The 27,456-nt window shown below is 39.8% G+C and overlaps 15 protein-coding genes across 15 annotated transcripts; 7 read left to right on the top strand and 8 right to left on the bottom strand.

Annotated features, from left to right (window-relative positions):
- Window positions 1-294: 294 nt before the first annotated feature.
- On the bottom strand, window positions 295-1,635 carry ROX1 (Rox1p; the record flags this gene model as incomplete). The annotated part of the gene is made up of 1 exon (XM_018130149.1): window positions 295-1,635. The coding sequence occupies one exon, from the start codon at window positions 1,633-1,635 to the stop codon at window positions 295-297; it is 1,341 nt and encodes a 446-aa protein (XP_017985755.1).
- A 2,131-nt stretch (window positions 1,636-3,766) lies between these two features.
- VID24 (glucose-induced degradation complex subunit VID24) lies at window positions 3,767-4,804 on the top strand (the record flags this gene model as incomplete). The annotated part of the gene is made up of 1 exon (XM_018130150.1): window positions 3,767-4,804. One exon carries the CDS (start codon window positions 3,767-3,769, stop codon window positions 4,802-4,804), a length of 1,038 nt encoding a protein of 345 aa, XP_017985754.1.
- Window positions 4,805-5,023: 219 nt separating this feature from the next.
- On the top strand, window positions 5,024-5,481 carry AW171_hschr2273 (uncharacterized protein; the record flags this gene model as incomplete). The annotated part of the gene is made up of 2 exons (XM_018130151.1): window positions 5,024-5,124; window positions 5,190-5,481. The coding sequence occupies 2 exons, from the start codon at window positions 5,024-5,026 to the stop codon at window positions 5,479-5,481; spliced, it is 393 nt and encodes a 130-aa protein (XP_017985753.1).
- A 227-nt stretch (window positions 5,482-5,708) lies between these two features.
- Window positions 5,709-6,494, top strand: JID1 (Jid1p; the record flags this gene model as incomplete). Its single annotated transcript, XM_018130152.1, has 1 exon — window positions 5,709-6,494. The coding sequence occupies one exon, from the start codon at window positions 5,709-5,711 to the stop codon at window positions 6,492-6,494; it is 786 nt and encodes a 261-aa protein (XP_017985752.1).
- A 213-nt stretch (window positions 6,495-6,707) lies between these two features.
- On the top strand, window positions 6,708-7,472 carry ARO7 (chorismate mutase ARO7; the record flags this gene model as incomplete). The annotated part of the gene is made up of 1 exon (XM_018130153.1): window positions 6,708-7,472. One exon carries the CDS (start codon window positions 6,708-6,710, stop codon window positions 7,470-7,472), a length of 765 nt encoding a protein of 254 aa, XP_017985751.1.
- Window positions 7,473-7,520: 48 nt separating this feature from the next.
- Window positions 7,521-8,513, bottom strand: BRR1 (Brr1p; the record flags this gene model as incomplete). The annotated part of the gene is made up of 1 exon (XM_018130154.1): window positions 7,521-8,513. The coding sequence occupies one exon, from the start codon at window positions 8,511-8,513 to the stop codon at window positions 7,521-7,523; it is 993 nt and encodes a 330-aa protein (XP_017985750.1).
- A 117-nt stretch (window positions 8,514-8,630) lies between these two features.
- On the top strand, window positions 8,631-9,041 carry AW171_hschr2269 (HBL149Cp; the record flags this gene model as incomplete). The annotated part of the gene is made up of 1 exon (XM_018130155.1): window positions 8,631-9,041. One exon carries the CDS (start codon window positions 8,631-8,633, stop codon window positions 9,039-9,041), a length of 411 nt encoding a protein of 136 aa, XP_017985749.1.
- On the bottom strand, window positions 9,034-10,059 carry TFB4 (TFIIH/NER complex subunit TFB4; the record flags this gene model as incomplete). The annotated part of the gene is made up of 1 exon (XM_018130156.1): window positions 9,034-10,059. The coding sequence occupies one exon, from the start codon at window positions 10,057-10,059 to the stop codon at window positions 9,034-9,036; it is 1,026 nt and encodes a 341-aa protein (XP_017985748.1).
- Window positions 10,060-10,293: 234 nt separating this feature from the next.
- SIF2 (Sif2p) lies at window positions 10,294-11,808 on the bottom strand (the record flags this gene model as incomplete). The annotated part of the gene is made up of 1 exon (XM_018130157.1): window positions 10,294-11,808. One exon carries the CDS (start codon window positions 11,806-11,808, stop codon window positions 10,294-10,296), a length of 1,515 nt encoding a protein of 504 aa, XP_017985747.1.
- A 401-nt stretch (window positions 11,809-12,209) lies between these two features.
- On the top strand, window positions 12,210-14,288 carry EXO84 (exocyst subunit EXO84; the record flags this gene model as incomplete). Its single annotated transcript, XM_018130158.1, has 1 exon — window positions 12,210-14,288. One exon carries the CDS (start codon window positions 12,210-12,212, stop codon window positions 14,286-14,288), a length of 2,079 nt encoding a protein of 692 aa, XP_017985746.1.
- A 26-nt stretch (window positions 14,289-14,314) lies between these two features.
- Window positions 14,315-16,384, bottom strand: AW171_hschr2265 (HBL153Wp; the record flags this gene model as incomplete). The annotated part of the gene is made up of 1 exon (XM_018130159.1): window positions 14,315-16,384. One exon carries the CDS (start codon window positions 16,382-16,384, stop codon window positions 14,315-14,317), a length of 2,070 nt encoding a protein of 689 aa, XP_017985745.1.
- Window positions 16,385-16,619: 235 nt separating this feature from the next.
- FES1 (Hsp70 nucleotide exchange factor FES1) lies at window positions 16,620-17,489 on the top strand (the record flags this gene model as incomplete). The annotated part of the gene is made up of 1 exon (XM_018130160.1): window positions 16,620-17,489. The coding sequence occupies one exon, from the start codon at window positions 16,620-16,622 to the stop codon at window positions 17,487-17,489; it is 870 nt and encodes a 289-aa protein (XP_017985744.1).
- Window positions 17,490-17,619: 130 nt separating this feature from the next.
- On the bottom strand, window positions 17,620-19,755 carry MMS4 (Mms4p; the record flags this gene model as incomplete). The annotated part of the gene is made up of 1 exon (XM_018130161.1): window positions 17,620-19,755. The coding sequence occupies one exon, from the start codon at window positions 19,753-19,755 to the stop codon at window positions 17,620-17,622; it is 2,136 nt and encodes a 711-aa protein (XP_017985743.1).
- Window positions 19,756-19,906: 151 nt separating this feature from the next.
- On the bottom strand, window positions 19,907-22,918 carry SEC8 (exocyst subunit SEC8; the record flags this gene model as incomplete). Its single annotated transcript, XM_018130162.1, has 1 exon — window positions 19,907-22,918. One exon carries the CDS (start codon window positions 22,916-22,918, stop codon window positions 19,907-19,909), a length of 3,012 nt encoding a protein of 1,003 aa, XP_017985742.1.
- Window positions 22,919-23,158: 240 nt separating this feature from the next.
- On the bottom strand, window positions 23,159-27,391 carry VPS15 (ubiquitin-binding serine/threonine protein kinase VPS15; the record flags this gene model as incomplete). The annotated part of the gene is made up of 1 exon (XM_018130163.1): window positions 23,159-27,391. The coding sequence occupies one exon, from the start codon at window positions 27,389-27,391 to the stop codon at window positions 23,159-23,161; it is 4,233 nt and encodes a 1,410-aa protein (XP_017985741.1).
- Window positions 27,392-27,456: the final 65 nt, after the last annotated feature.

Genomic DNA, 27,456 nt, shown 5'->3' with positions numbered 1-27,456 from the left:
TCTGTTGATAAAAAGAAGTTCAACGTTTTTGCCACCGAGGCTTAGTTACCCGGATATGGAAATATCGGGTTATTTTAAAACCGATATTTAAAGTTACCCGCCTATTCCCGCTAGTTATGTCAGTAGGTTAGTCGCGGCACTGAGTGCTAGTGCAAGAGATGAGAGAATAAGGACTAAAACCGTTCAATTTAAACATTATGCTGGTATCTAAGAAGTGCTATAAACACAGTAGATTCATTTCAAAAGTACTGAAAAACCTTACTAGCGCGCGAAGAGGGTCTATTTCTGCGTACTTTACTTTGGATTGACATTGTCTGGTTGTGATGCGCCAAGGTCGTTCATACGGACTCCGGCGGTTGAAGAGATGTTTGATTGTAAAGAAGTAGAACTACCTACAGCAGGAGAAGGATTAGAAGGAGCAGGAGTCTGATGGATAGGCATTGTGAAACGCATTGGCTGAGGTGGAACAGAAGAGGGTGCTAAAATTGAACTAGAAGAAGTTGGTGCACTTGTTGGAGGAGTTGCTACTACAGTGTGCTGGTACCCATGCTCGATGTACGGATCCTGCTGAATGTTTGGAAGTCTGTAATATGGCTGCTGTCGATGCTGCGTTTGTTGAGATTGATGCTGCTGAGATAGCTGCTGCTGTTGTAATTGATGTTGAGGTTGTAGATGTTGCGGCTGCAGGTGTTGCTGCTGCTGCATATATTGAATTTGGTGTTGTTGTTGCTGTTGCTGCTGTTGCTGCTGTTGGTATCTGTACTGAGGCGGAGCCTGCTGTTGACGATAGCTGGATGGTTTCCACACGTTTTCATGCGGATATGCAATCTTAGGTGTAGGGGCGCTGGGAAGTGCATTAAAATTTACGGGCGAGATCTGAGCCGATGCGCTCTGGCTCATACTCGACGGGGAATCCGATGTGTATCCCCTTGGTAGTCCGCGCTGTTGTTGATGCTCAAGATGCTGACGATGCTGTTGATGATGCTGATGATGTTGGTGTAGCTGCTGCTCCGGAGTAAACCGATTTTCCCACGGGGCCAGTTGCATTAAGTAGGAACCTGAAGTCTGTGAACCTGCAGACGGTACAGCAACCTGCTGTTGAAAATGCAACTGATCCTCAGCTGTGCCTCCCTGTGGGGGCAACATCGATGCCGACGATGAGGAGGGATTCGTCATCTGTCCACTGGACCCAGGTACAGCAGACTCTGTGGTAGTTGTACCACCGCCGTGCGGGTACATTCGCACGAGGTTCTGAAGTTCAAATTCCAAGGCCAGCTTGTTTCTGTTCTTTTTCCTCTTTGGTTTGTACTTATAACCAGGATACTTCTTTGCATGCTCGTGTTTTTCTTGCTCAGCTTTGTCGTGCCACTCCTTCTTTTCTTCAGGAGTCAGCTTCTTCCATTGAAAGCTGATGATCTTACTCACCTCGCAATTATGCGGTATATCCTGGCCCGACTGTTTCCAATAATCCGTTAGCAGTTTCTGCTGATGCGACCGAAACAGAATAAATGCGTTTCGGGGCCTAGGGATATGTTGTTTGGATTGTTTGTCGAGGCCCTCGTCAGCAGCTTGCGGCGCGTCGTCCCCTTGGGGACCTGATCCAGCGATCGGAATCAAATCTGGATTGTCGGCCATTGTGTTTATTATTCAATGCAAATAAAAATGAGTTGCAGACAGACAATTAAAAAAAACAGAAAGTCTCGTATAACTCCTTTTTAGCAAATTTCCAAGATCCAATACATTAACGTGTGCTGAATTCCACCTATCAAAGATACTTTCTAAGGCTTTAAAAAGACCCTTGAATATGACAAGTACACTATACGAGTGAAGAGCGGAAGCTTAGTGATAATAGGAATCGAAAAAAACCCCCCCACCCCCTGTGCTCTGACCGTATCAAGTCTCTTTGATGAGAAACCTCTGACTATCTCGCTTCCTTCCGCTTCTCTATTATTGGACAAAAACAATTAGGGCGAATAAAGCTTGCAAATAAAGTTAACCACAATATTAACTCTGCAAGTTCTTCGTCGGTATACAAAACTTTAATTTTAATGTTACGGTATTGCTTTGCGTACTTTTTCTCGTTACGGAATTTTACACTCTGCGCGTTATATTCTCTCTTGCGGTGAAAATATTTTTTATACTTGTGCCTGTGTATGCTGCCTTCCTCGCTGTTTTCCAACGGAGATCTCTGCTCTCAGTCTATATGATCAAGAGAGAAAAGGCGCTATCTAAGCGTAGGATGTAAAATAGTTATGCCTTTGTTTTTACTTTACCCAGGCTGTTTTTTAACCGGATTGTATGTTTTGATTTCAATCCTGTAGACAGCAACGGGACGTACACTACAGGAAGAGGAACGTGGAACGAAAAAAGGGTAAAACTTAAAAAAACTTTAAAGTTTGTGCGACGCTGTTGTGACCACCGAATTTCTTTTTGCAAATATATCACGTGATAATGGCCCTAGAGCAATAATGGAAAAAACAGTTGGTATGGGAGCTAGTGTTGATAGTATTATGGGACGGTAGCTATTTTTTCCTTCTGTATTGGACTGCCGTTGTATATAATAGTTCGAGCGTAATTGTGATCCAATACAAGACAAAGTATTGTCCTCTATTATATGCGATATTATATATAGTAAGATATTCTAGTATATCTATCTGGAGCAAATAAACGGTCTATTATAAACAAAAGTTTAAATGGCGATACAACTTGGATGGCAGTAAGAACAATGCATCCTTAACAATAAAGGTATTTTTTTGTCAGCCACGACGAAATGCGACTTGAGAGTCACCTCGATTAAAATATTGTTCCATAGAGGCATGCTGACAAATTTATGCAAGCAAAATTCACCAACGTGCCCAAGAGCTTCCACGTACGTGCCCAAGCTTCCAGCTGCTACATTCTCCGGTGGGATCATAATCGAAGTTCGTGGTTAGAGTTCTGTGCGGAGCATGGCGGGGCATTGCGGGGCATAGAAACCGGCGCATGAAAAATTTAGGAACGGAAGAAACCGGACCCTAGTCTGTTCTAAGCTTCGCAGCAGAATATTAGCTCAAATTTTTTGGAACCTTTTTTATTTTATTATTCTACATGCGGCATTGTTTTTGCGCCCCGTCATTAGCGATGATGTGGAACGTGTTTTGTGTGCCTGAAAATGTAAGAGAAAACGCCGTATCGCCGCACCTGTCGGACTTTTTTTCTTAAATCACAGAGATTGTGTCACATTGTTAGCGCAAGGGTATTATTCTGCACGGCGGTATCTCCAGGAGTTAGGAACACCCTAGAGTAAGTTAAATGCCGACAAGGCGTGATGAGAATAAAAATTTAAAAAAAGAATAAAGAAAAAAGGAATGCGGCGAAATCCACCTTATACAATATATGACTGTAGTGAAAATTGGCCTATAAGGCTGAATAATAGTAAAATATTAGGTCTCAAGGCATAGTTTTTTATGGTTTTTTTGGACAGAAAAGCTTTATATTATAGACTCACCAAGTTTATAGACAAACTAAGTACTTTTTAGTTAACGAAGAGCTTAGGGATCTCTTACGAATAATAATACTGTAACTAGATTACTCCTGTTGAGATAACACTACAATAGGGAAGAACAATATTCGCTGGGTTATAAAGATTCAGAAGGCGCTAAGCGCGGAAAAAAAATATTTACAAACAATACGTTAGGGTGATTAACGATTATAGACGTTTCTTGTGGTTAAATATTTGGCTCGGTGTATACTGGTGTCATCCACTTGGTTCGTGTGAATACGCGAGATGATCAACGAGACGATAGGTAGCGGCTTAAAGGGAGCAACGGTTAAGGAGCAGGCTCGTAGCCCTGCTGTGGGGTCTTTAAGGTCTTTTACTCCTGTTGGTCAAAGTAGTGGTTCGAAATGCGAAGAGCGGGAGCAGGGATTTAAGTGCCACAGTGGGGATTCGATAGAGCTCTCTTGGAGTTATGGGCGTGATTCACCATGCTCAGAGTCCTGTGCGACTATTTTTGATGATACTCTAGTGAGTTTACCCAAAAAGTACTTGGAGCAGGATGTTGATGATGAACAGATGCCACGGTTGGCTGGCCGCCGTAGACACTGTTCGCATTCAAAGAAGGGCTGGTGGCTGGGTAATGAAGGCGTAATTGACTATAATGCCGTGGTTCCGGCGGTTGTCCGTCCGACGACCACGACTAACTGGCTCAAGCCATTGATGGCCTTCCAGGGATATCAAATATCTGGATATAAGAAGTACCAGGTTCACGTTCTATTGCAGACCGTGGAGCTTCCCGCTCTTCAGCATCCGTCGAGCACCACTAGCCCCCATATGACTGGGTTTCTAACTATAAGAGGCCTGACTAACCAGCATCCAGAGATAACTACTTTCTTTGAGGCTTTTGCTGTGAATGAAACCATAGGTTTCATCTCAAGTAGCATGCCTTTCGAATTGGACGACTACAAGTCCACCGATAGGGTTGATTTAGAGCACTGGCTCAACTTCCCGAGCTTTAAGGAGCTATGCATGTTGAACGACAGTAATATAATGTCTGATATTATGGAGGGCAACTATACACATCGCGATTACCTTGCCAGGCGATACATATTCATGCGGTGGAAAGAGAAATTCCTGGTACCCGACGAAGAAGTAGGAAATGTAGAAGGTGCTTCCTATGATGGCTACTATTATATTGTGCATGATCAAATAACTGGCAATGTATTAGGATTTTACTATCACAAGGATGCTGAAAAGTTCCAGCAGTTGGAATTGACTCCTATTTACCAGATGAGGAAAGGTGTATGCAAGTTTGATTTTACCTGAGCACTCGCACACTGACATGTACAATACAGATTTTTAAATAATACTAGCTGATACCGGTTACCAGAATATATATAGAATCTAACTTAATATCCACTGCGTAGTTACTATTCATTCCCTGGGCTTTGACATAGTTAGCGATATTGCTTTCCGATTTCGTTGCCAGTGATGTCTCTCTTGGACATTCAGATAATAAAACCTTTAGATGTGTGACTTTAACATATGCAACTGCACTTGTGGGCGAAGGATAACCGAGACGATACAATTATGCCTTCACACACCGTAAAACGTCACGACGTTAGGCGTCATGATCTGATTGTTGGGTACGTATATGCTATCACGGATCTCGCTTTATTTAATTAACGTTTACTAACTAAGGTCTACAAAGATACCAACATGTCTCTGCTCCACTATTCGCGAAAGGGGCAGCTCAAGGCATGCTTAACCAGTCTATGCCTATGGTTGCAATGTTCTTAAAGAACAAGTTTCTCGCATGGTTTGCACTTCTAAGCACTTGGCATAATTTCTTGATCTACAGCGGAAGTTCGGGCCCAGAGTACGGCGACGGGGATGTACACCCTTTATTCAAGGTTGGAATGGCATTCGTGTCGCTAATAGTGTGTTACATGAACATTGCCTTCCCGCAATTTATGACACCACCACCCGCCAAAAAGAACTGAATTATTTACATCAGTACATAGTAAATTAATGACTTATCGTAAAATAACTATTTTTTACCGAGGTGTTCGTTATGCACTGGTTTTGATGTCCTGCATGGAAATTTTGGCCTGATTGCCTTCGTCTTCGTCTGCTCTTATTGTATTCATTCGCTTCGGTTTTTCTCAAAAGCCCCGACCGACCACATCCTTCACCTTCTTCTCACACACAATCCGCGCTATATAAAAATATGTACCGAAAAACAGCCGAATACGCAGCTCGAGTCGGCTCCAGGGCCACATGGAAGACATTTCGCCATGCCTCAACGGTTCCTGAACTATCAAAACGTATGACTTGGCCCACATCGCCTTCTCCAACTCCGTATGAGGTCCTAGGGCTTCAGAGACATCCCAAAATAGATGCAAGTATTCTAAAAAAACGTTATCGGGAGCTTGCCATGCTGTATCACCCAGATACATCGTACTCTAGCTCAGCTTCGGCGTTTATGAGCGAAGTCGAACGTCTACGTCGATTCAAGCTAGTGAATGAAGCCTACGCGTTGCTGGTCGACGCGTCACGCAGGCAGGCATACGACACCTACAATACCGGATGGGCCTATAGCAGGCCTTCTACTGTCGCCATGAGCCACACAACTTACCACCAAAACCCGTCTTATTACAGCGCCGGGACCTGGGAAGATATCAATAACCTAAATAATGACGAAAATACTAGCGCCCCACTGTCTCTCTTGGCAGTTCTCGCATATGCTGCTGGTATATTCGTCTGCGTCGAGCTAGCTGCTTTCCTGTCTAGACTAGGCGATACAGTTAGTCACCGTTTTCAGAATGAAGATGAGAATAAAGAGGCCTTAGAATTGGCCTATTCCAACTACAGCATGAAGACGGATAAGTGGACAAGAATAAGGCGTTTCCTTTGGTTTCGGAGTTGGGGCCTACACACTACAAAGGAGGAACTCGATCGAGAAGCTAGTGCCAACGAAAAATTAGTTCGAGAACTCAAAGAACGTAAATCTTAACTCCCCTCATTCCCATATAGCATTATGTAGTTAACTGGATTGTCGTTATGAAATCACGGTATACGGAAGATATTTTAGGAACTCTGACTCAATAATACATTCCAGCGACAATAAAAGAACATTTATAGGTAGTGAATGTTTCAGGACATTCAATTGGGTGCAAAAGTTTAATTAGCACGTTTAGAGAGAATATTATCCCGATCGCATTACAAGATGGACTTCTTTGATGTGGATTCAGTGTTGAACTTAGATAATATTCGGCGGGAGCTAGTGCGTATGGAGGACTCCATTATCTTCAAATTCATAGAAAGAACGTACTTCCCTACCTGCCCTGTTGTTTATCAACCTGATGAGCGCATACCAATCCCAAATTTTGATGGGTCGCTAATTGACTGGGCGCACTTGCAAATGGAGAAGGCCCAGTCCCAAATCCGGCGCTTCGAGTCCCCTGGAGAAACTCCCTTTTTTCCGAATGATATCTTGAAGCCTGTGTTACCTTCATTGAACTATCCGGCGGTTTTGACGCCAAAGGGGAAAGAGGTGAACTACAATGGGAAAATCAAGCAGACCTACATTAAAGAAATTATTCCGCTAATTTCCCGGAAGGATGGCAATAGTTGGGAGAATCTAGGGTCTGTGACGGCGTGCGACATTGATATATTGCAGGCTTTGAGCCGTAGGATTCATTTTGGAAAGTTTGTCGCCGAGGCTAAGTTCCGGAAGGATGAGGAGATGTACACCAAAATGATCCGGTCACGTGACATAGATGGTATTATGAAAAGCATTACGAACTCCAAGGTTGAAGAGGAGATTCTCGAGCGGCTCAAGTTGAAGGCGAATGTTTACGGTGTTGATCCTGCCGACAAAGATGGAGAACGTCGTATTACCCCAGAATACCTTGTTAAAATCTACAAGGAGTATGTGATTCCACTTACAAAAGAGGTTGAGGTAGATTACCTTCTATCGAGATTAGATTAATTGTAGTGGTAACAATATCGCCTTATTATACATATATTTTATTAGCTTTTAATCATTAAACAGCAGGTCACGCTGTCCGTATACTATGGCTGCCACTGTGAGAGTTAGATGGCATATTGTAGTGCCAGGAGATGGAGGAGAATCCTCTGTTAACTCCAGAGGCATGACCAAAGGCTGGAGGTCGCTGGAATTATTTTGAATTAGTTTCCGGGCTACTTTCGCCAAACTTCTTACTTGTGATACATGGTTTGCCGCGAGGCGGCGCGGCAGATGAAGTAGTAGATAAAGCAGCCATTGTGCATGTTCGGTTGCCACCTCCGAAAATATCTGATCCTCAAAGCGCTCCACCATGTACGTCAGCAATTGCAATAGTTGATCGTGCGACATTCGCTGAAAGAACTCATTTGTAGGTTCATTGAGGGAGATGTGGATCTTCCAGGCTTGTGACCGCGTGGGCACTGGGAGCTGGGAGTTTATTTTGAGCTTGAGGTTCTCAAGGCTTGTAAATGTACGTCTTTTTAGCCTTGCAATTAGTTTCCCCGCCCATGCAGCATCTAACTCAAAGGATGTATTGTTCTGTACAGGCTCCACTTCTTCTAGGATCTTCGCAAGTTTACAAACGCCGGGATCCGAATCTTGAGCAGTTTCTGATATATATTGCTTTAGGCTGTATAACAAGAGATCCAGAGTTTCCTCGGTATAACCTTCAAATGGTTCCTGTGGTTCTTGCGAAGATTCCTGGAGCCTGTCAAACCACTTCATAGTCTCATCCATGTCAAATGGCAAGGAAATAGGGTCGCCTTCGCCGAATCCTACGGATTTGGGTTTGTTATTATCTTCAATCTCGTCATCTGAATAACTGATATTCGTCTTAGGCCCTTTGGTCCTCAGGTTCCTTGCTCCTACAGCATGAATACAGAGGGCTTCATTTCGTACATTTTGTAGGTATTGTACTGCCAGGGGATTAACAGCTTCGTCACTGCAGTCGAAGACCTTAGACTGACCAAAAATTGGATCAACGGCACCGCTTGTATGGCCCATTACTTGTGTTCTTATTTATTTTGATTAGCTGGTTGTAAATCAACTCATCGCTACTTTTGCAATATTACTTCCGTTACTTTAATTATTATAATAAATAAAACAAAACAGCACCAGGAAATGGATAATAAGAGAAAACGTAACGGTAACGATGATTTTACTGGTGATTCTCATTTGAAATCTAGAAGCTTACATAAAGATGAGGACAGTATTATATGTAATGATCCTCCATGTAACGGTATAGCAGTTAGTGCTAAGTATTACCCTTCGCATGTAGAAATGTATCATGACCAAACATGCATAGAATGTGGTAAGAACCTCGTTAAAGAATCGTTGTTAAATTTGCACCAAGAAGAAGTACATAATCCTTTATTTTATGGTCGTAGACTCCGATGTTTTGAATCCGATTGTTTACAAGAGTTCGAATCGCATGCTCAACGTCGCAAGCATTTGATTGAGTTTCACCATTACCCTTGCGACGATGATAAACTAGATATGATATACACAGGTTATAGCTTAAGCCTTACTTGACTTTATTCCTCTTTTTGTTTTTCGCTACGCCTGCAACTACTGGCTTTCGTTTTAGTTTACCAACCACCTTCTCATCAAACTCTGAATCACAAGCTGGGCACTTGTTACCTGGCGGGATGATTGAGAGCACGCATAGACAGACACTGCATACAAATCCAACAGCAACAACTTTCCCCGTTAAGTAACAAGAGGTCCTGAAGTCCACGGAACTCTGGTTTGGTTTCACAATTTGGTTTCTTAAAGATGGGTCAATAAACATCGCTGTGCATAAATATTGAATCAGACCCTTAGTGTTCTCAACATGTAAGTAATTTCCATTTGTAGCATCTGTAGCCTGTTGCAGAAACGTTGACTCCTTTGTACCGCCTATTTTCACAACATCAATTGGACATTTCATCTTCGTTGCAGAAAAGATACAGTTCATAATAGGGATATACTGGAATATTTCATCTCTGCCGCTACTGCTGCCGCACGTAATTACCAGCAGTCGAGATTTCAAACTTATACCCTCATTTTGGTGCACCATTCTATTAATATATGTCAATCCAGCAGACATTGCGCCCGATAAAGTGCTTCTCACAGGGTTGACATCGCTAGCTTCCTGATCGCGAAGCTCTTGCTGGAATAACTTGTACAACTCTTCAACCACAGTTTCATCAACATTTCTAAACCCTCTGTACATGCCTTTATTAATTATTGACCTGTCTTCGCCTAATTTCCTCTTGGAAGATGGTTCTTCTAATTCATCAGCAGGAGGATACAGGTATTTGATACCCCTAGTATATGCTGCAATCACTGATACTTCGTTACCACTATTAAAGGCCAAATGAGCGTTCAAAAACACGATAATAGATTTTAAAGCCTGCATTAGTTCGCCTTTATTGCCAACTTCTTTATCCAGCTCCGCCCATAGTTTCGGGTTTGTATCAATTACAAGTGTAACCAACGAAGGAGTGTCTTCGAGCAAATGCGACTTACTCTTGGTATGCTGAAACGTACTTTCAGCAATAGCATCCATTATCCAAATTACGATGTATATAAAGTTCTCGAAGACAGCTGCCTTTTCTGCTCTGTTTTTAAAGAGGATGATGGAATTTGTGAAATTTCAATTTTAAAGGTTGACCGATAATGCTTAAGACACTGTCAGACTACATAGGTAATAAAATACCAACTAATACACATTTAAATTATTGTTACACGTATTCAGAAATAATCAGACCGATTATTCTTTCAAGGCGCCTGGCCAGTTCTATTATCGCACTGATAATACAACTACCTTGTCTAAAGAATAAGATACACTTAACTCATCACTCTCCTGGTTCCAACACAAATGAACAACATAGCTTCCCTCATTGCTTGATTGGTAATCACCTAGTACAGGTATTGAAAGAGGGTTATGAGCAACTTTTGTGCTTCCGCCCATTTCTTCTAATTTCAGTAGCAGTTTTTCTACATCATACACCATAACTTCTCCATCCATCGTTCCAACTGCAAACTTGGTCTTATCTGGAGATAGCAATCCCGTGAAATTTGGCAGTCCAGATATAGTAGCTGTTGCAATTGCGGTGTTGCATTTCAAAGACCATAGACATACTGTGCTATCCATGGAGGTTGATATAATGATGTCGTCGTTAACCCACTGTGCGTAGGTAATTGATTGCGAATGGCCATAAAATACATGAGCGGAGTTAATGTTGCCCCCCCGCCAAACGCGTAGCGTAAGGTCATCGGATGCACTCAAAAGCAGCTTGTTACTTTCATTGTACGACAGCGTTGTCAGTGTTTTGGTATGTCCCATCAGCTTGCCCATTGGCTTATTCACACCGATATTGAAAATCATAATCGAGCCCTGGAGTCCCGGTATAGCAAACTTGTCCTGATCAATCCACGTTATGTCTACGCCCAAGGATTCACTCATATCTGCTTCTTTAAAGTTGAAGCGCTGAAGAGCTGTGCCCGATAATGCATTCCATACAATAGTGACGTTATCTACATCGCATGTCAGCACATGTGTCTGATCCGGATTCCATTTAATACAGACTACAGGTGCCATATGGTAACTGAGAATATTTTGCAGCTTGCCTTGAGCTGACCAAAGCCTTAATTCACCATTTTCCACGCCAGTTAGAAGGCTTTCTCCGCTGGGCGACCATTCCATACATGTGACTTCGTTAGGCTTATCAGATGTGGTAGGATGCGTCAAAATAAACTTCTCTTGTATATCCCAGGTTCCTTGGTCCTCTCTGTACAGTACAACCGCAGCAGAAGAATCCTTTTGCCCCCACGCAAACATGGAGGGATTTTTGGGGTTCCATTGAGATACAAACCCAGGTGGAAATGTTTGTATGCATTGTAATGTTTTAATAAACGAATCTTCGCCTTCCTTTTGCTCATCTTCGGCCTTGACCTCATGTTCCTTATTTTCCTCACTATCACGAGCCAAAGCAAACCTCCCACTAGCAACCAGTTCAGGAAATCTTTGCTTATCAACCTCTAAAGCCTGTACCAAGGTGAAATCCTTCTCATAATGCTCCTTATCAACAGGTGCAACTTCACCATCATAACGTACCAATAGCTCACTTTCAGTATATAATATACCCTTTTGCACCAGGTTCACCAGTGTTCCTATTGGAATATGCTCTTTGAACATTTCATCGAACTCAAGTAGACGGGTCTCTTCTTGCAAGGCAAGGGCGCTAACCTCATGACCAGCCTCCTGTAAATACCTCCAAATCAGGTAATTTAGTTCCTCGCTCGTTATAGACATCGCGACAGATGCTTCGAGCCTTCTAGTCCCTGTTCAGTTCAGTATTTTTCCGTGAAGTCAGTGTAGATTTGGTAATAAATTTTATTTTAAATATTAACTATAAATTTAACTACTTCAACGGTAACACAAACAAGACATAAACAGAGCAACTAATGTCTTTGGGTGCGTCCTGTATTGCTCATCGTACTTTTACGGTCTTCGTTCTCCAAATACTTGACAAATGGCTATAGATCTAAATATTGTCACGTGATCTGTATTACTACTTTGAACGGTAATCTTGTTTTGACTTAAACGTAATACATTGAGATTAACATAAAGGACAGGAAACTATGAAAAGGACGCCGACAATTGCAGAACTAGAGCTATTAGGTATCCCTTTGAACCGTGATTAGTTGCTATAAATGGTAGATTTCTCGCTCAAAAGAGCCAGGAATAACTGGAATAAACTATCGTCCCCTGTTAAGGCTAAAAATGAGCCTGCCGTACAATTGAAGGCTAAGGCGTATGAGGAGTTTGTATCTCCTCAGGAATCATCACAGCTACCAGAGATTGGTGTTAAAGATCGTAAGAAAGTTGGTACTTCTATGCAAAGAAGGTTATCATTTCACAGCACAAAGCACTCAGTTCCTATTATTGATTTCAGTGCAATGCCCAATTTACCTACTGTAGACTATTTAAATCGCGAACCTTCGCCTTCTCAGCACCAACATATGAAGCGGACTCAGAAGAGGACGCCATCCGATATCTATGAGGGCCGTTCTTTACGGGACATACTATCGAATCCGAAATTCCAGGCAAAACGTTTCGTTCATGAGAAGTTAGGCGAGGCAACGGCTCTTGAAATTGATAATTTTGCCTCCGATTTGCACGATCTTTCTCTTGAAATAGAGGAGAAGCTGAAATTGAATGTGAGTACATCATACAACGAGATTTTAGCCTTAAACAAGAACCTGGATGTTGTGGTTGTGCAATTAAAAGAGTTGCGGAACCAGACTCAGCAGCTGCAATCTGTTATGGAGCAATTTAGTACTATGGCGGAGAAGAGGTTACAGCTTGAGAAGGAAGCCTCGCGTAACAGTAGTGGATCTAGTGTTATTTCGCGAGGAGCAACACCCTCACTTATTCCGCCACTGCATCCCGCTCGTCCTGGGCGAGATAAGACCAGTATATACATGTTAGAAAAGATATGGTCTAAAGAATTGAGTACGTTGCTGAAAACCGTGGAGGGTTCACAAAAATACATTTCGCCTGCTCCCGGTAGACATATACTTATGCAATCAAGCGATTGGTTAGAGGTTAATATCGCGACTTTGAAGCCTCTGCATAATGTGCATATCTACTTACTTAATGATATGTTGCTGGTAGCAATTAGTCGTCAGGATATCAAGGGAGAGCTTGTTGCCAAGCAATGTTGTACTTTAAGAGAGTTGGACGTCTCTGAGGAACCAAATTACACTTTATCTTTCCACTTTGGTAATAAGCATCATTCTTTATATAGAGCGCGGAAGCCTACAGAATACGCGAAACTGTTGGAAAATATTAAATCTGCGAAGGATGAGTTAAGAGGAATTTACCAGGCAGAAGAGGATAATGTGCGTAGATTGAGGGATTCATTTACTTTCTTACAATCCACACAGCAAACGCCAAATAGAGACATGAATAGCCCTATTAGGGTCCACAGCCGTCAAAAATCACTTACAGGACCAACCAATCCTGGACGTAATCAAACTTATCAGGACAATTTATTGCAAAATATTAGTGTTTCAGTACATACAAGGTCCAGATCGGGGGAAGTGAACAAGGCAGCGGTTCAAATGAAGTTAGCTGATAATGAATTGGAAGAGTTGAGTGTTCCAGTAACCAGAATGGACTTTCCAGAATCCATTGCTAGGTTAACTTCAATTGAAAATATTCTAAGTGGGGTTGAAACTGGAAACGAAGAAGAGGTTATGTTGTTGGACTTATTGAAGTTAAAATGTAGTCAAAACAGAGCACTTATCACCCAAAAGTTAACGCATATTATCAACACAGAATACTCAGACACTGAAAAACTAATTTCGAGTACTAAAGCATTAATCTCACTCGGAGTCCCCGTTGATGCTCTCAAGTTATACCTACATAATAGGTCTAATTTTATACAGGAGCTAGTGCTACAAGTTGGTGTACATGACAATTCAAACTCTTATATTACTCAGGCTGCTATTATCAGGTTTCAAACAATTAAAAAAGTTGCCGCCAAATTCCAACAACTATATGATGGTAATCATTCTGAATATTCATCAATTCTTGTAAACTGGTGTGATGGTGAAGTCGACAAGCATTTCCAGTTGATGAGAAAACAGCTAATCAGTGAGGATCAGGTTACACCGCAAGCAATAAAGATTACCAGGAAACAAATAGACGAACTCAAGTCAGTTGGAATGGATTTTGTTTATAAATTGGATGATTTTCTGAGAGTAAATAGTAGTAAGGTTCTTTAATATATTAATGCGATTTAAGTCAATGTCTACAGCTCATCATTAGCAATCGCGTTATTTGTCAACCATGCTTTAACGGTCTCCAAATCTGTGGAATTAAGTTCGTTTACTGCTTTATAAACCCACTCAATAGCATATTTATTCCCTAGTACATCAAACAGGATGTCAGCTGAGATTTTTCGCTTTGTTGTAGGGTTATCAACGCATAGCCAGTATATTTTGTGACCTAATAAGTTGTTTTGCACGTGAGATAACAGTTCCTTCATATTGTTAAACGTTACAAGGCCAGACGACTTGCAGTTCGAGTTTTTACAATGCGAAAATCCGCATCCACGACTCAATTGAATCACATACCGTCTCTCTAGTTTCATCTTGAACTTTTTGCCTTCTGCATCTTCCTCAGTACTGTAAAAAGGACCATAGCAAACATCGCACAGTATATAAGGATTACTAAACGACTCCAGAATACGGTAGCAATTGGTATTTGCACATTTGTTTAGTGTAAGCTTTCTACCTCTTGATTTACGGTCATGCTCATGCAATTCAAGGTGAGCATCAAGCTCCATCTTCCTTACAGGTTTCCCGCACTTGAAACAGTCAACTGTCTTAGTTCCACACCTGTACTCATGGCCAGATATTCCGAAGTAGCGTGATTCAACAGTACTTGCTTCTCGTAAACTTTTCAAATGGCAGAACTTACAAATATGATATGCCATAGGACACTCAAGGTGGTTATGGGTGCTTAGACTCACATTGCTTGGAAATGATTCGTTACAGCCTTTACAGATTTTCTGACTGTGGAACCATTGGATATGGGATTCCTTGCTTACGAAAGTGTCACCAGAATGTTCACAATCGCTGTAATCGCAATGCCAATGGGTATCAGGTATTTTAGAAGTATTATAGTATCTCTTACGACATTGTCTACATTTTTGAGTTGACCTCTGACAATGTATCTCATGTAACATGTAAGCATTTTTTGAAATCTTCTTATTGCACGTTGGACATAGTATTTCGTTGTCCTTAACGTCCTCAATTGTCAAGCCTTGAGAATGTTCAGTAGTGCTAATGCTGAAAGCGTACACTGGTAGCTTGGGAGCTGTTATGAAGCAAGGCCTAATGTAAGATGTACTATTAGTGTCTAGAACGATTTCAGCGCCACTATTTTTGCCGGCTTTAGATTCCACGCTCTTAGATACCAATGTTGATTCCTGAAAGCTATCTATAGACAAGAGTTGAATGTTTCCCAGTACTAGCTGAAATGATTCGTCGTCGTCATTTTCTAATATTCTTATCTTGATTGGCTGGCTGGGCGTTATTCTGTAAATTGTATTTTCACCAGGTAAAACAGATAGTTCACTTCCTATATCAACGTCAACTATATTTGGTTCTTGAATAGTATTGTTCAATGGTATCTTCTGTCCTGCAGAGTCTACATCGTCTTTACCGTTCGTTCTAACTGACTGCAGGACTTCTAATTCTAGATCAACATTTACCACGCCTACAACCTCGGCGGGTGCCAAGTTATGAACTTTAAACTTGTACACATCTTCAGATATCTCACCGTTCTCCCTTGAACTTAGGAGCAGAATTTCACCTGCCATTATTGATGTCAACGTATTGTTCCAGCTAGCCTCCAAAAATGTTCGAACATGTGCATCGTGTTCGATAAAATTGGACGACAGTTGTCCATCAACATTATCATCCGCATAAGAATCTGGATTGCGAACCAAGTTATCCCATTTAACAATTCCAATTGGCTCTAATTGAATCGACGTTCCATTAGGTATTTCACTGAGGGTGTAATCGATGGAAACAGCATCCAGTATATTAAGTATATCTAATTTATATGCCACCAACCACGGTATAACAATTGAATTTTGGCTTTCCAAACTAAATTCACGTACACCAACTACAGTTTTCCGCAATGTTTTCATGGATTCTCTATCATATGCTTCGATGACTAATGTGACAGGCTTCGATTTTTGAAAAGGATCATTTGATGTAGAATTTATGAAATATTCTAACACATGATGAGGTAATGTCACCTTGTCGCTTAATGGAAAATGTGAGGTATCTACTTGGACATCAGTGAACATTGTGAGATCAATTGACCTCTTAGTCATGATGATGGTTTGGTGATAACTATGTTTCAATTTTGTACTATATTGAGTTTTTCATGTTGTCGAAAAATATGTACGTTGCTTGCTAATTTTTTTCCAAACTTTCTAGAACTTCTATGTTAGAAATTACATTAAATATAAAGCTTCACAACTTATATAGTTCAATGAAATCAAATAGAAGACGCTTACAACAACATATGGCATCTTAAGAATGGAAAAGTTACTACATTGGTCTATAGCAAGCGCACAGGGGGATAAGGATGCTGTGGAAAAGGCAGGTCAACCTGATCCAAAGTTATTACAACAGCTCTTTGGCGGTGGTCCAGATGAGCCAGCATTAATGAAACAAGCTGTTCAGGTTATTACAAATCCTGAAGCTGAGCTAGAAAATAAATTAGTTGCGTTTGATAATCTTCAGATGTTAATTGAAAACTTAGACAATGCTAATAATCTCGAAAATTTGAGACTTTGGGAACCATTAATTGGTGTTTTAGATAGTCCAGAAGCCGAATTACGTGCAAATACATTATGGGTTATTGGTACCGCTGTTCAGAACAACGACAAATCGCAAAATAACTTTATGAAGTATAAAGATTCTATGAAGAAACTTGTTACTCTGGTGAACTCTCCGGAGGAGCAGGCTTCGGTAAAGGTTAAAGGGATCTATGCACTATCGAATTTGGTTAGGCACAATAAGGTTGCACATGACGAGTTTGTCTCATGCGGGGGCATGAAGTTTTTAAGTGAATCTTTGAAGAATAAAAGCTTAGATCAAAAAGTTAAGATGAGATTAATAGCTTTATTGGCTGCTGTTACGACATCTGTGGACATTAATGAAGAATTCATTGACATGTTAAGGAAGGAGGAAATCCTTTCAAATGTTATTCATTTGCTGCAACCGGATGCTAATCTCTATCTAATAGATAGAGTGTTGAACTTTTTGACGATATTATTTGATGCTAAAGTTACTTTAGCTGATCAGGAAGGTGTTCAGTTGCGAGTATTGTTTGATGAGCTAGGGTCTGTTAAAGATCAATTGAACGAAGATGACTATCTCAGGGTACAACAATTCCTAAAGTAACTTCATTTCTGCTAGTCTCTGGAGTATGTGAGCCTAAAGATTGATAGAACTCCTGCAGAGGGTTTACTATCCGCTCAGCTACTATTCTGATTTTAGTTACTTTTATGTATCATAGCGAGGCTTTAGTTAGTCAAAAATATACTTTTTCATCAGGGTTATTGGATAAGAATAGTCTATTTACTACCTTCTCAGTTACACGGGACATTAAAGGGTTATCATCATTTCCCGCAACAAGGTAACCTTTCTTCAGATCTTCAAGTAACATCTGAAAGCTTTTGTAAACGTTTGTAACTCTATTAGCCCTTATCTCTGTTACAGAGTTTATTTGTTGCAACGTTTTCGATAGGACTTCTGTTGGTGTCTTACCAATTTTTAAGTTAATATGTGACCAACTTATATTCTTCATCATTGGATCATACCTGATTTTAGACACAACCCAAACCAAGTTCTTAAACCATGTGATAAATTCTGTTATGCTATTTAGCGGGAATACCTCGACCTGCCAATGTAAAACTATTTCATTGACTATGTTCCCCAAGTCTTTAGATGTTAATCCCAATTTTTCCAATTCTTGCTGCTTAGCAGTACGGCGCTTGGGGCTAGTAGAACCAGATAATTGCTCTGCAACCTTATCTCTTAGATCCTTATCCTCAAGATGCGATAATGATTTTTCAAGGCGAGAGTACTCGTTTAAGATAATGATGGCCTTCTTGCCTGACTTCACTAGCTTTTCAATTTGCTCCATCAGTTCAGCCTTTTGAGTGCTGTATTTATGAAAGAAATCTAAGGCCTGGAATAAAAGAACACATGTTGGTTCCTCACAAATGACCGTATCGCAAGGATAGAACATATTGTGATTAAAGTCATAGATGGAACTGCATTTTCTTTTAAGCCTGATAATAGGAATATCCTCGTAATTCTGGAATATGGTGGAAGGAGAGAAGATATCATTAACATTAGAACCACCCTCAATCAGCTGCTCGTTTACGGCATCATTGATACTAATTATAATTTCCGATAGTAGTACTTCTTTGTCTCTTTGTGTTTTATTGACTTCAGTAAACTTCTTTTTCAAAGAGTTGCTGGCATGACTCTTGGTTACCATACTTTTTGATTCTTCATTACTATAATATTTGCCATGTACGATATACTCTTTTCCTGCAGGAGGCGCTTCTGGCAGTTTAGGCGGTTTTTGCTTAGGATGCGGTGGTGACGTTAAAACATTGACGTCAAATGAAGAATCGGTGTCAATCTTTTCAAAGCCATATATATTATCTTCGTCGGGAATGGCTCTCACAGATTCCTCAGTCGTATTATCCGTTATAGAACCCCTTCTTTTTGATCCAATTTCCACTGGTTTGTGTCTTTTACTATGATTATCATCTGCGGAGCTCGGTAGGTTAGAGCTGACCATCATTTCATGCCAATTGCGCCGATTAGGACGCAACATTGGCAGTTTCCCACCTTTTCGATGTTCTATTGTATCTTTGGCTATCTCCCTTTGTCTAGGGGCTGGTCTGATACTTATTCGTTCCCTATTAACGTCAGTGCTAGTCGGTATAATAGTAGAAACTAGATTTCGCTTCGGTGGAGATTGTACTGGTAGAATCGATACAGCACTATTCTTATTAGCCAACTTACGCCGTATAGTATTATTCCCTGTGCATGCTGTACCGGAATTCCCTGTATCTATAGCAGTAACACTACGATTTGACACTTGTGTCCATCTAGCAGTAAGTGCAGGCAATTGCTCTGGACTTCGTAAACTGCTGCTATCTATCGTATCATGACTTGAAAGCCTATCTTCTATATCACTTAGTATATCCCTTAGGACATCATTATCTTTCTGTTTGACAGGAGCCTTTTTAGCTGTGTCAACCTCTACAGTTTTCTGCAAAGTATCCTGAATATTCGGCTCAGATGGAAAACTTCCCAATGAATCTATTTTATTGTCCTCATTATCCATATTTATCCGCTTCGTAGAATGTCTACCCCTTAGTACTTCTAATTCGCTATCATTAAGAGATGTGTCCTGCTGGAAGTTTGCATCAAGCTCAATTGACATACAATCATGTGTAACCTCACTATTCAGTTCAACAATTTGATTACATCTAATGGATGGTGATGATGGATACCTAACCCTGTTTGATGGATCAACCATTTCATCCATATCTGACACAATTTCAATTACGCCATCTTCTCTGGTTATTTGCACTAGTCTATCATTAATGGAGGATTCAATCTCAATTACTTCGTCTGGCACCATATCAGATGCATGAATCCTCTAAAACCTTTTAAAATGCCGAGTGCCTGTATTTAACAGCTATGTTTTAGTGTTATTGTTACGTACTGTTATATACTAATCTCAATTCGTCCCTGATTTCTTTCAATGGTTATTACGCGCTATGATATAATCACTACGCGGAAGCAGACAATCTACGCACAGCATCCTCATAACGCTTATAAGACATTATAGAATCGGATTGCGGGTTACCTTTCTGCTTCAGTTTTCGGTAATATTCCTCACTTAGCTGTAATCTTAAAATATTTTTAAGCTGGTCAAGCGTATAATGCTTAAGCTTCCCTTCATTTTCGTATTCTACCAATGTATTCTCATTCAAAAAACACATAGTAAAGTAGTTCAGGCTTAGAGACATATCCTCTAATTCAGGAGTGGAGCTAATATTACGACATGTTTGCTGTAGAATTGTGGCATTTCTAATGATCTTTTTTATGCCATTTTTATTAATTACTTTAATGGATTTCGAACCATTGATGAAAACTGTGTTAATGAAAGATGAAAGCCCAATAAAGGTGATTTTACGCTGCAGTTCACTATTCCTCTGTGATAGTCGGTTCTCTAGCATGCTTATTTCGGATGTCAGAGAAGTTATGTATGGATTCAATTCGATGGAGGTGGTTTCAGGATCCCATTTTGAAGTGTGAATCAATTCAGTTATACTGTAAATGCACCTTGCTCTCACATCAAACCTTAGGCACCCCAGTAACCTGAACTGTAGCTTTTCAAAGCCTTGCATTATTTCTTCGAATTTTGCAGCCGATTCACCAGTAACTAGGAACTTCAATGATCCTAACCGATCTAAATTTTCCATATCTTCAGCTTCAAAAAAGGACCAGTTAGTACGCATTTTTTCGAAATCATTGCTGTCTAGTGTATAATCATCTTGTTTAACCTCTTGCTTTAGTTGTGGTAGCCAGTGACAGATCCATGTCAAGGTGCCCAAGAAATATGTTATGGTATCGATAGTTACGTTGTTAAAATAGTCGTTTTTGGTAACAACCCCTCTATTGGTGTCATATCCAGGGCAATAACTTAACATGGATTCGGTTTCCGCTTCAATAACAGTTGTGTCACTATGTTGAATCTTTTCTGTCAAACGAGCCAATTCTTTATCGTCTAGCCATGTTACGACAAGTTTCTTATTAAGTTGTGTATTAGCTGAGTTTAGGAGTGATTGGAATAGGTCGCAGTAATATCTGTAGATCCGATCCAATAGTGTCAATAATAAAGACGCAACCCCCTCACGATAGGTATAACCAGTGTTCATAACGTGCAATAAGCGTATGAAGAGATTCCTGAAGTCTACTGCAGACTTCAAAATAACGCTATTGTCATCGATAGTTCTTAATGTATACGGATTCTTTGACTCCACCTGTTGATCATAGAAATGGTTGACTGTCCTCTCCAAAAGTGGTAGGAAGGTGTCGTTCATGTAGGTTTGAAAAAATGCGAGTGAAGACGTGCAAGTATCTTGTAATTCTACTGGTATAATATCTTTTGTACCCTGAACAAACTCCAAGAAGGATGCCAGTATAACCTTCATGTTGAAAACAGACAATGGAACTAACGTCTCATCGTGTTCAATGTTAGCTTCCTGTAACATTATATCATTGATATCCACATTCACATTTGAAACAAACCCTGGGAACATATCCTGCAGTAAATTCTTTAGTTCTGCAGTATGCTTTTTAGTTGTAGAGTTGTCTACTAAATTCTCCTGTAGACTAAATAAGCTCTTTCCTGATGTTTTGGTTGTTTTACTAGAGGTTATGTGAGAATTATGGGTGTCATTTTGTACAGTTGGATCACTTGCATAATTCTGTAGAAGAGTATTGATTTCGCTTAAAACATCACTCCAAATTTTACCAAAGGAGTATACATCTGTCGAAGAGGATTGTAATTTATTAGCAATTTCGTAGATAATTCGGTGAACTTGCGCTGCTGTGATAAACTTCGTAAATATCTCCCAAAACAGTTTTCTAAGCACAATTGACAAGTAGTCCTTACCAGGAATCCCAAATTCAGTCCTTGCTTTCATCGCCTGTATCATACTCAATATATTTGGGAATTTAGAACGAACGCCCTCGACTGTCGTTACCACTATCTGGTGTAGCTCATCCAAATTTCTCTCTGAGATACGCTTCAAAGCAAAAGGCAATTTATCCATAGCATTAATAACGCTCATCAATATAAGCACACGGTCATAGTCGGATTCCCCCTGTACGGCTAACTTCAAGTTATTAGGATTATCGTCAAACACTTTTCCCATTTTCTTTTTAAACTCGCCCAACATGCGTGTCATCTTTTTCGACTGCTCATTAATGTCACTATTAATCACCTGGTAAAGATAGCTCTCTAAGCTGTTAAATCCTTCTGCAGATTCAGTTTCGCCCAGAAGCGAAATATCCGATGAAAATGACCGTCTTTTTGAATATATCAAATCTGAGACCTCCTCAAAAACTGTTTCAAATAGCATATGTTCCTGCAGTTCTAATTGCTGCCTGGTATCGTGCAATGCTGGTATACCCCATAGATCATGGTTCTTAGCAAGCGAAAATCCTTCCAATAAGCTTGATAACGCTGCGCCAAACTCCCTCTCATTAATTAACCGTTCAACCTTTTCAGGAATTTTTATAATCTCATCGATTGCAGCAACTATCTGAATCATTAGTGAATGCTTCAACGCTTCATTATTCAAGTCTTCTAGTTCGCTATTTGATTTAGTCAAGGTTTCCATTGTGTTCTTAACCGTATCTTGCACTTCCATTAAAGTCTCCCTAGAACCATTAAAATACTTAAGAGTTTGACCATAAGAAGCTATACTGCTATTAAACGCCTGGTAATGCTCATTGACAGCCTCCTGTAAATCATTTGCTATTTGAGATTTCAATTCATGGAAATCCCTATATCTATGACCTAAGCCAACAGATGTATCATCTAAGAAAGCTAGAGCTAATTCCAAAGGATTTGCATCTTTAGTAATGATTTTATTCCACGAAGTTTCAATTAGTGACAAATCTTTCCTCAGGTTATCCAAAGAATCATTCATTTTGTTGAGTTCACCATCAGTAAAACTAGTAATAGAAAGGCCTCTAGATCTACCCTTAGGCACTTTTAAAGTGGACATGCTAGCTTAGTATAAAAATATTAGTATTTCACAGTGTATGGGCAATAGCTAGATAGTTCAGATCCTCTTTCTACAGATGATATGAGGTAAGGTAATAGTTCAAGCTTTTTAATATTGTTTAACTACATAACCTTAAAAGGTTCTAATAACCTACACCAAATTAGTCATTGTAAACGACGAACACCTTAACTCATTTAACGTGTTAAGGTGTAATTGCCAGGTAGATTCCTCGTGTAAATATTATCTGTAAAGATTCATGATTCCAGAATTATCACCAGATATTATTAAGGGTTCATCTAGTGTTTTTGAGACTGTTATTGTATTTATAATATCAGTGTGAAATTGGTAACCTAAATTGTGAAGGGGAATAAAGTCGGTAAAACTTCTAACTGTAATGCATAGATTTGTAGTAGCTTGTGTAGTGGAAAAGTGTGTCATGTTTGTTGTAGGCCCCACTATTCCAGTGTTTTGTGATTTATTTTTAAAGTTAACCATCAAAATATTATTAGTGTTTTTGTCAACTAGAAAAATCCTAGGACCATCAACATGCATGTCACTGATTGATGTAATGAAAGCACTAGATTGAAACTCGAGTTTATCTAGTCCTTTTTCAATGGGAAGGAACTCGCTTAAATCTTGCTTAGTATCGCTTGTAAGCAGGAGTTCTCGACAAATGCATTTTGAGATGTCCCAAACAGAAGCGAGGGCGTGCTTGGAACCGCCCACGATAACTACATTATTTTCATGTTTTCTTGATAATGAAGGGTAGTGCTCAATGTGGGTAATTGGGAAATGGTCAGCAAAAGTCCAGCTTTTGACCATGATGTTAAATCTAATATCCCATAGACAAAGGATCCCTTTTGAGGTGCCAACTAGCATCCAGGTAGCGTCTCTATCTGTTGTGAACGATAATATTGCGCCATACCTTGGATTGTTTTGTAGTACTGTTAAAGTATCCATTGTTGTAATGTCTAAGATGATAATCCTGGAATAATTTGTTGTGAGGATCATATATGGTTTGGAATCATTGGATAACAGTTCAAGGTTAGTAGCGTATTCGTTTTCGTTTGTGATACTGTATTTTCGTATGATTTCAAAATGGGAGTACAGTTCAACTCCACTTCTTTCTCTAAAACATATTCTTATGATTGAAACCATCCCATCTCTTGTTGCTGCTGCAAATACATCGTAGTTTGGAAGAAACCTAATAGCAACAATGGACGAACCTAGCTCAAATTGCATTGCAGAGTCGTAAGTTTCCCCTCTTTTCAATTCTTGTAAGTCCCAAAACTTCAATACACCTTGGTCGGAAGCACTTATGCAATATGGTTTACTATTGCTAGCTATAATTTTTACTATCGAAGCTGGAGCGTTTTCGGTAAGATGGGAAACCAATTCACCTTTGTATTCAGACTGCGTGGACTGCTTTCTCAGCTCTGTTCCGTTAGGGACGAAATAGGGTCCGAATTCCTTGAAATCTCTTAAGTGCGGTTTAATCTTAACATTAATCAAAAATTCTTTTATAGTTGGTACTTCCCCATCGTAACTGTTGCTAATGAGAAACTTGGACTCTTGGACAGCCTTTCGAGCCCCATGCATGAACGAAAATGGATGCTCAGAACTTGGTTCCAACTGAACATAGACATTGTCCAAATTGGATGTTGTAGTTGGAGATGCTTTAGTGCTTAGAAATAGCGATCCATTAACTCCAATTGGAATTGGGTATTGTCTCTGGTTTAGAACTTCGGAAGTTGACAACTGTGAATCTGCGCTAGTACGATAATCCATCAATACAGGTGTTGTTTCTATCCGGTTTTCTTCAACATGAGTTATATCAAAAAAAACGGTTCTTGGCATTACAAAGGTAGTTGCAGGGCTTGATTCGGCTTTACCGTTTTCCAAAAGCTCCTCCTGAAGCTCTGGTTTTCGTGTAAGCATTTTTGATACACGGAAAACGTATGCACGCAAAGCGCCGAGCTTCCATAATTCATTCTCGTGAACACCAAGGTTACGAATTTTATCAATCCAATTTTTATCTTCAGTAGTTAATAGGACCTCCTGATTACTTTGTAACGGGAGGGACGCATTCGATATCTTCATGCCATTAAGCCCATAATTTTTCACTGTATAATCTTTAGTGATAAACTCAATGCTGTTATTGCCAAAAGAATCAACGGTTTTATTAGGTATCTGTTTCCAAAATAACGTTTTAGACGCACGCAATGACCAAGTACAAAGCAGGTCGTAGACATTTCTGGAAACTGGTTTCTTACAACTGGTGAACATGGATTCCCATGAAAAATTAACGTCAAATTCAAAAAATGGCCGAATAATAGGATACATTATGCAATAGACCTCTGCCGTAGACAATTTGCTGGACATCTCCAAAATTAAAAGCAAAGCTACTTGGCGAATCCAGGCATTTGGATGTAGTAAAAGTATCGTCACAATTTCCGCAATCTCATAAAACAGACCATGCCTTATCATTCCAACATGGCACAAGGATTTTAAACTTTGTAGAATATTAACAACGACGAGTTCTTCTGAATCGGTAATAGTTTGTATTAACAAAGGCAAAACATACTGTTCCAAAGTCAAAGGTCCTAGCAACACAACGACTCCGGTTATAGCTTGAACAAGTTTGATTCTAACGTTTGAATTCTTGTCATTCAAGTAAGTAATTAGATGGCTTAGAATTATATCGTTCGTTTTCTCACGTCCAAACAAATTGCAAACCGGTAAAATGTTTTCCAAAAGTGCAATCTTAGTTGAACTTTCGCTATCCGTCAACAATGTGACAGTGAGGTCCTCAAAATTTCTTGCTAAACGACGCTTAGATTTCTTAATGCTATCTGTATCCGTAGAAAGGCGCAGGATTATCGTAATTTCTTGAAATTTAACCGCTGATTTCGCAAAATCTCCAAGGGTGTCTGCAAGTATCATCCGGACATAAGGATTGCTCCTAGAGTTTTGCAATAGTTGTTTCAACCTAGGCAATATATAATCAATGAAAACGTTCTCATTTATTGAGTTTAACTCGGATACCATAGATAGAATTTGAGACAAACATTGAATTGCAAGCCCCTGAACCATGGGTACAGAATCAAAAAGCATCGAAGATACAAAAGGCAAAACTCTATCAAGCTTATTTCCATCAGAAACATACTGCGAGAGCACTGTTATAAGCTCAAGGCATTTTAATCGGTTTGTAGAAGAATATAGGTTTCTTACCGCATGTAATAAAAAAGTGAGAAAAAGTAAAGCAGATTCTTCTTGCATCTGTACAATGGTTGGATCATATTCCTGGAGTAATATCGGCCCCAAAATCGGTAATTTTACTTGATTAGAGGTCAGCTTTCTGGCCTTATTATCATCGGTTTTCGGTTTCTTCACAGGATATTGTAAAGCTGTACAAATTTTGGAATAATCATTATAAACCTTTGCAACCATATCGTCCATGTTCGTTATACGATCTGCTAAAGTTGCGTGTGAACACATACTACCAATAGCAGACCCATGTCCATTTAATACTGCTAGGCTTTTTAAGTATTCATAGGTGAAAGTGAAGAAGTAATCTGGGAAGAAAATTCCTCTATATTTCGATAGAAGTTGCTGGGCAGACAACCTCTTATTAGGATCTAATTGGATCATATCACAGATTAGAGATCGAAGATGATTGTCTTTAATTCCTTGGCTAATAATTTCATCTATTGTATATTCCCCGGATTTATATTTAAACAAGTCGGAAAGGTTGAAGGTCGGCTTACCTTCAGAAAACATTTCTGCAATACAACAACCAGCACTGAAGATATCCATTCCCTTAGACGCTTTCATATTATTCGCTGCATGTTTATACATTTCGGAATCAAAGCGTTCGGGCGCTATGTAACAGTTCCTTCTCCCAGATGTATCAAAAAAGAATGCAAATTCACCGGGGTTGTCCTCCGGAAGGTATACAGGCTTAACATATGATGAAAAATCGGTTAATATCAGCCAATTCCAGCTGGTCAAAAGAATATTCTCCGTTTTTAAATCACCATGTATGATCCCTTTCGAATGTAGATCGTCCAATGCCTGCAATAACTGGAAAGCTAGAAACTTCAGCTCAATATCCTGGAGAAATGGTCTCGAACTAAGCCTATCGTACAAATTTGTCTTCAAATACTGCCTTATCAAGTATCCAGCCCTATCAGTTTCTATAATTTTGCTATAATTCAACACGTTCGGTAACTGTGCCAGTTCTAAACTCTCGGCATTAAGCTTCGAACAAATATCATGTAAAGAGTAATTATCCGTAGGTTTAATAAAAACCTTGACTATTATTTCTCCATTTGGGTCTAATCCTTTGCATGTTTTTAGAAATCTGCTTGAATTTAAGTGGGTAACATAATGAACCTCATCCAATATATCAATATAAGAACTTAAAGCAATTGACGGAGAGGTCTGTGTAATCAATGATAAATTTGCCCCCATTATAATCAACGGTTAGATAGAAGATATAGACCAGTACTCATTACAATATTTTCCCCTTTTGCAAG

The sequence above is a fragment of the Eremothecium sinecaudum genome, chromosome II, assembly GCF_001548555.1.
Source record: "Eremothecium sinecaudum strain ATCC 58844 chromosome II, complete sequence".
NCBI classification, from domain to species: Eukaryota; Fungi; Ascomycota; class Saccharomycetes; order Saccharomycetales; family Saccharomycetaceae; genus Eremothecium; species Eremothecium sinecaudum.
Note: the sequence above shows the minus strand (reverse complement) of the source record. Positions and strands in the feature narration are given on the sequence as shown.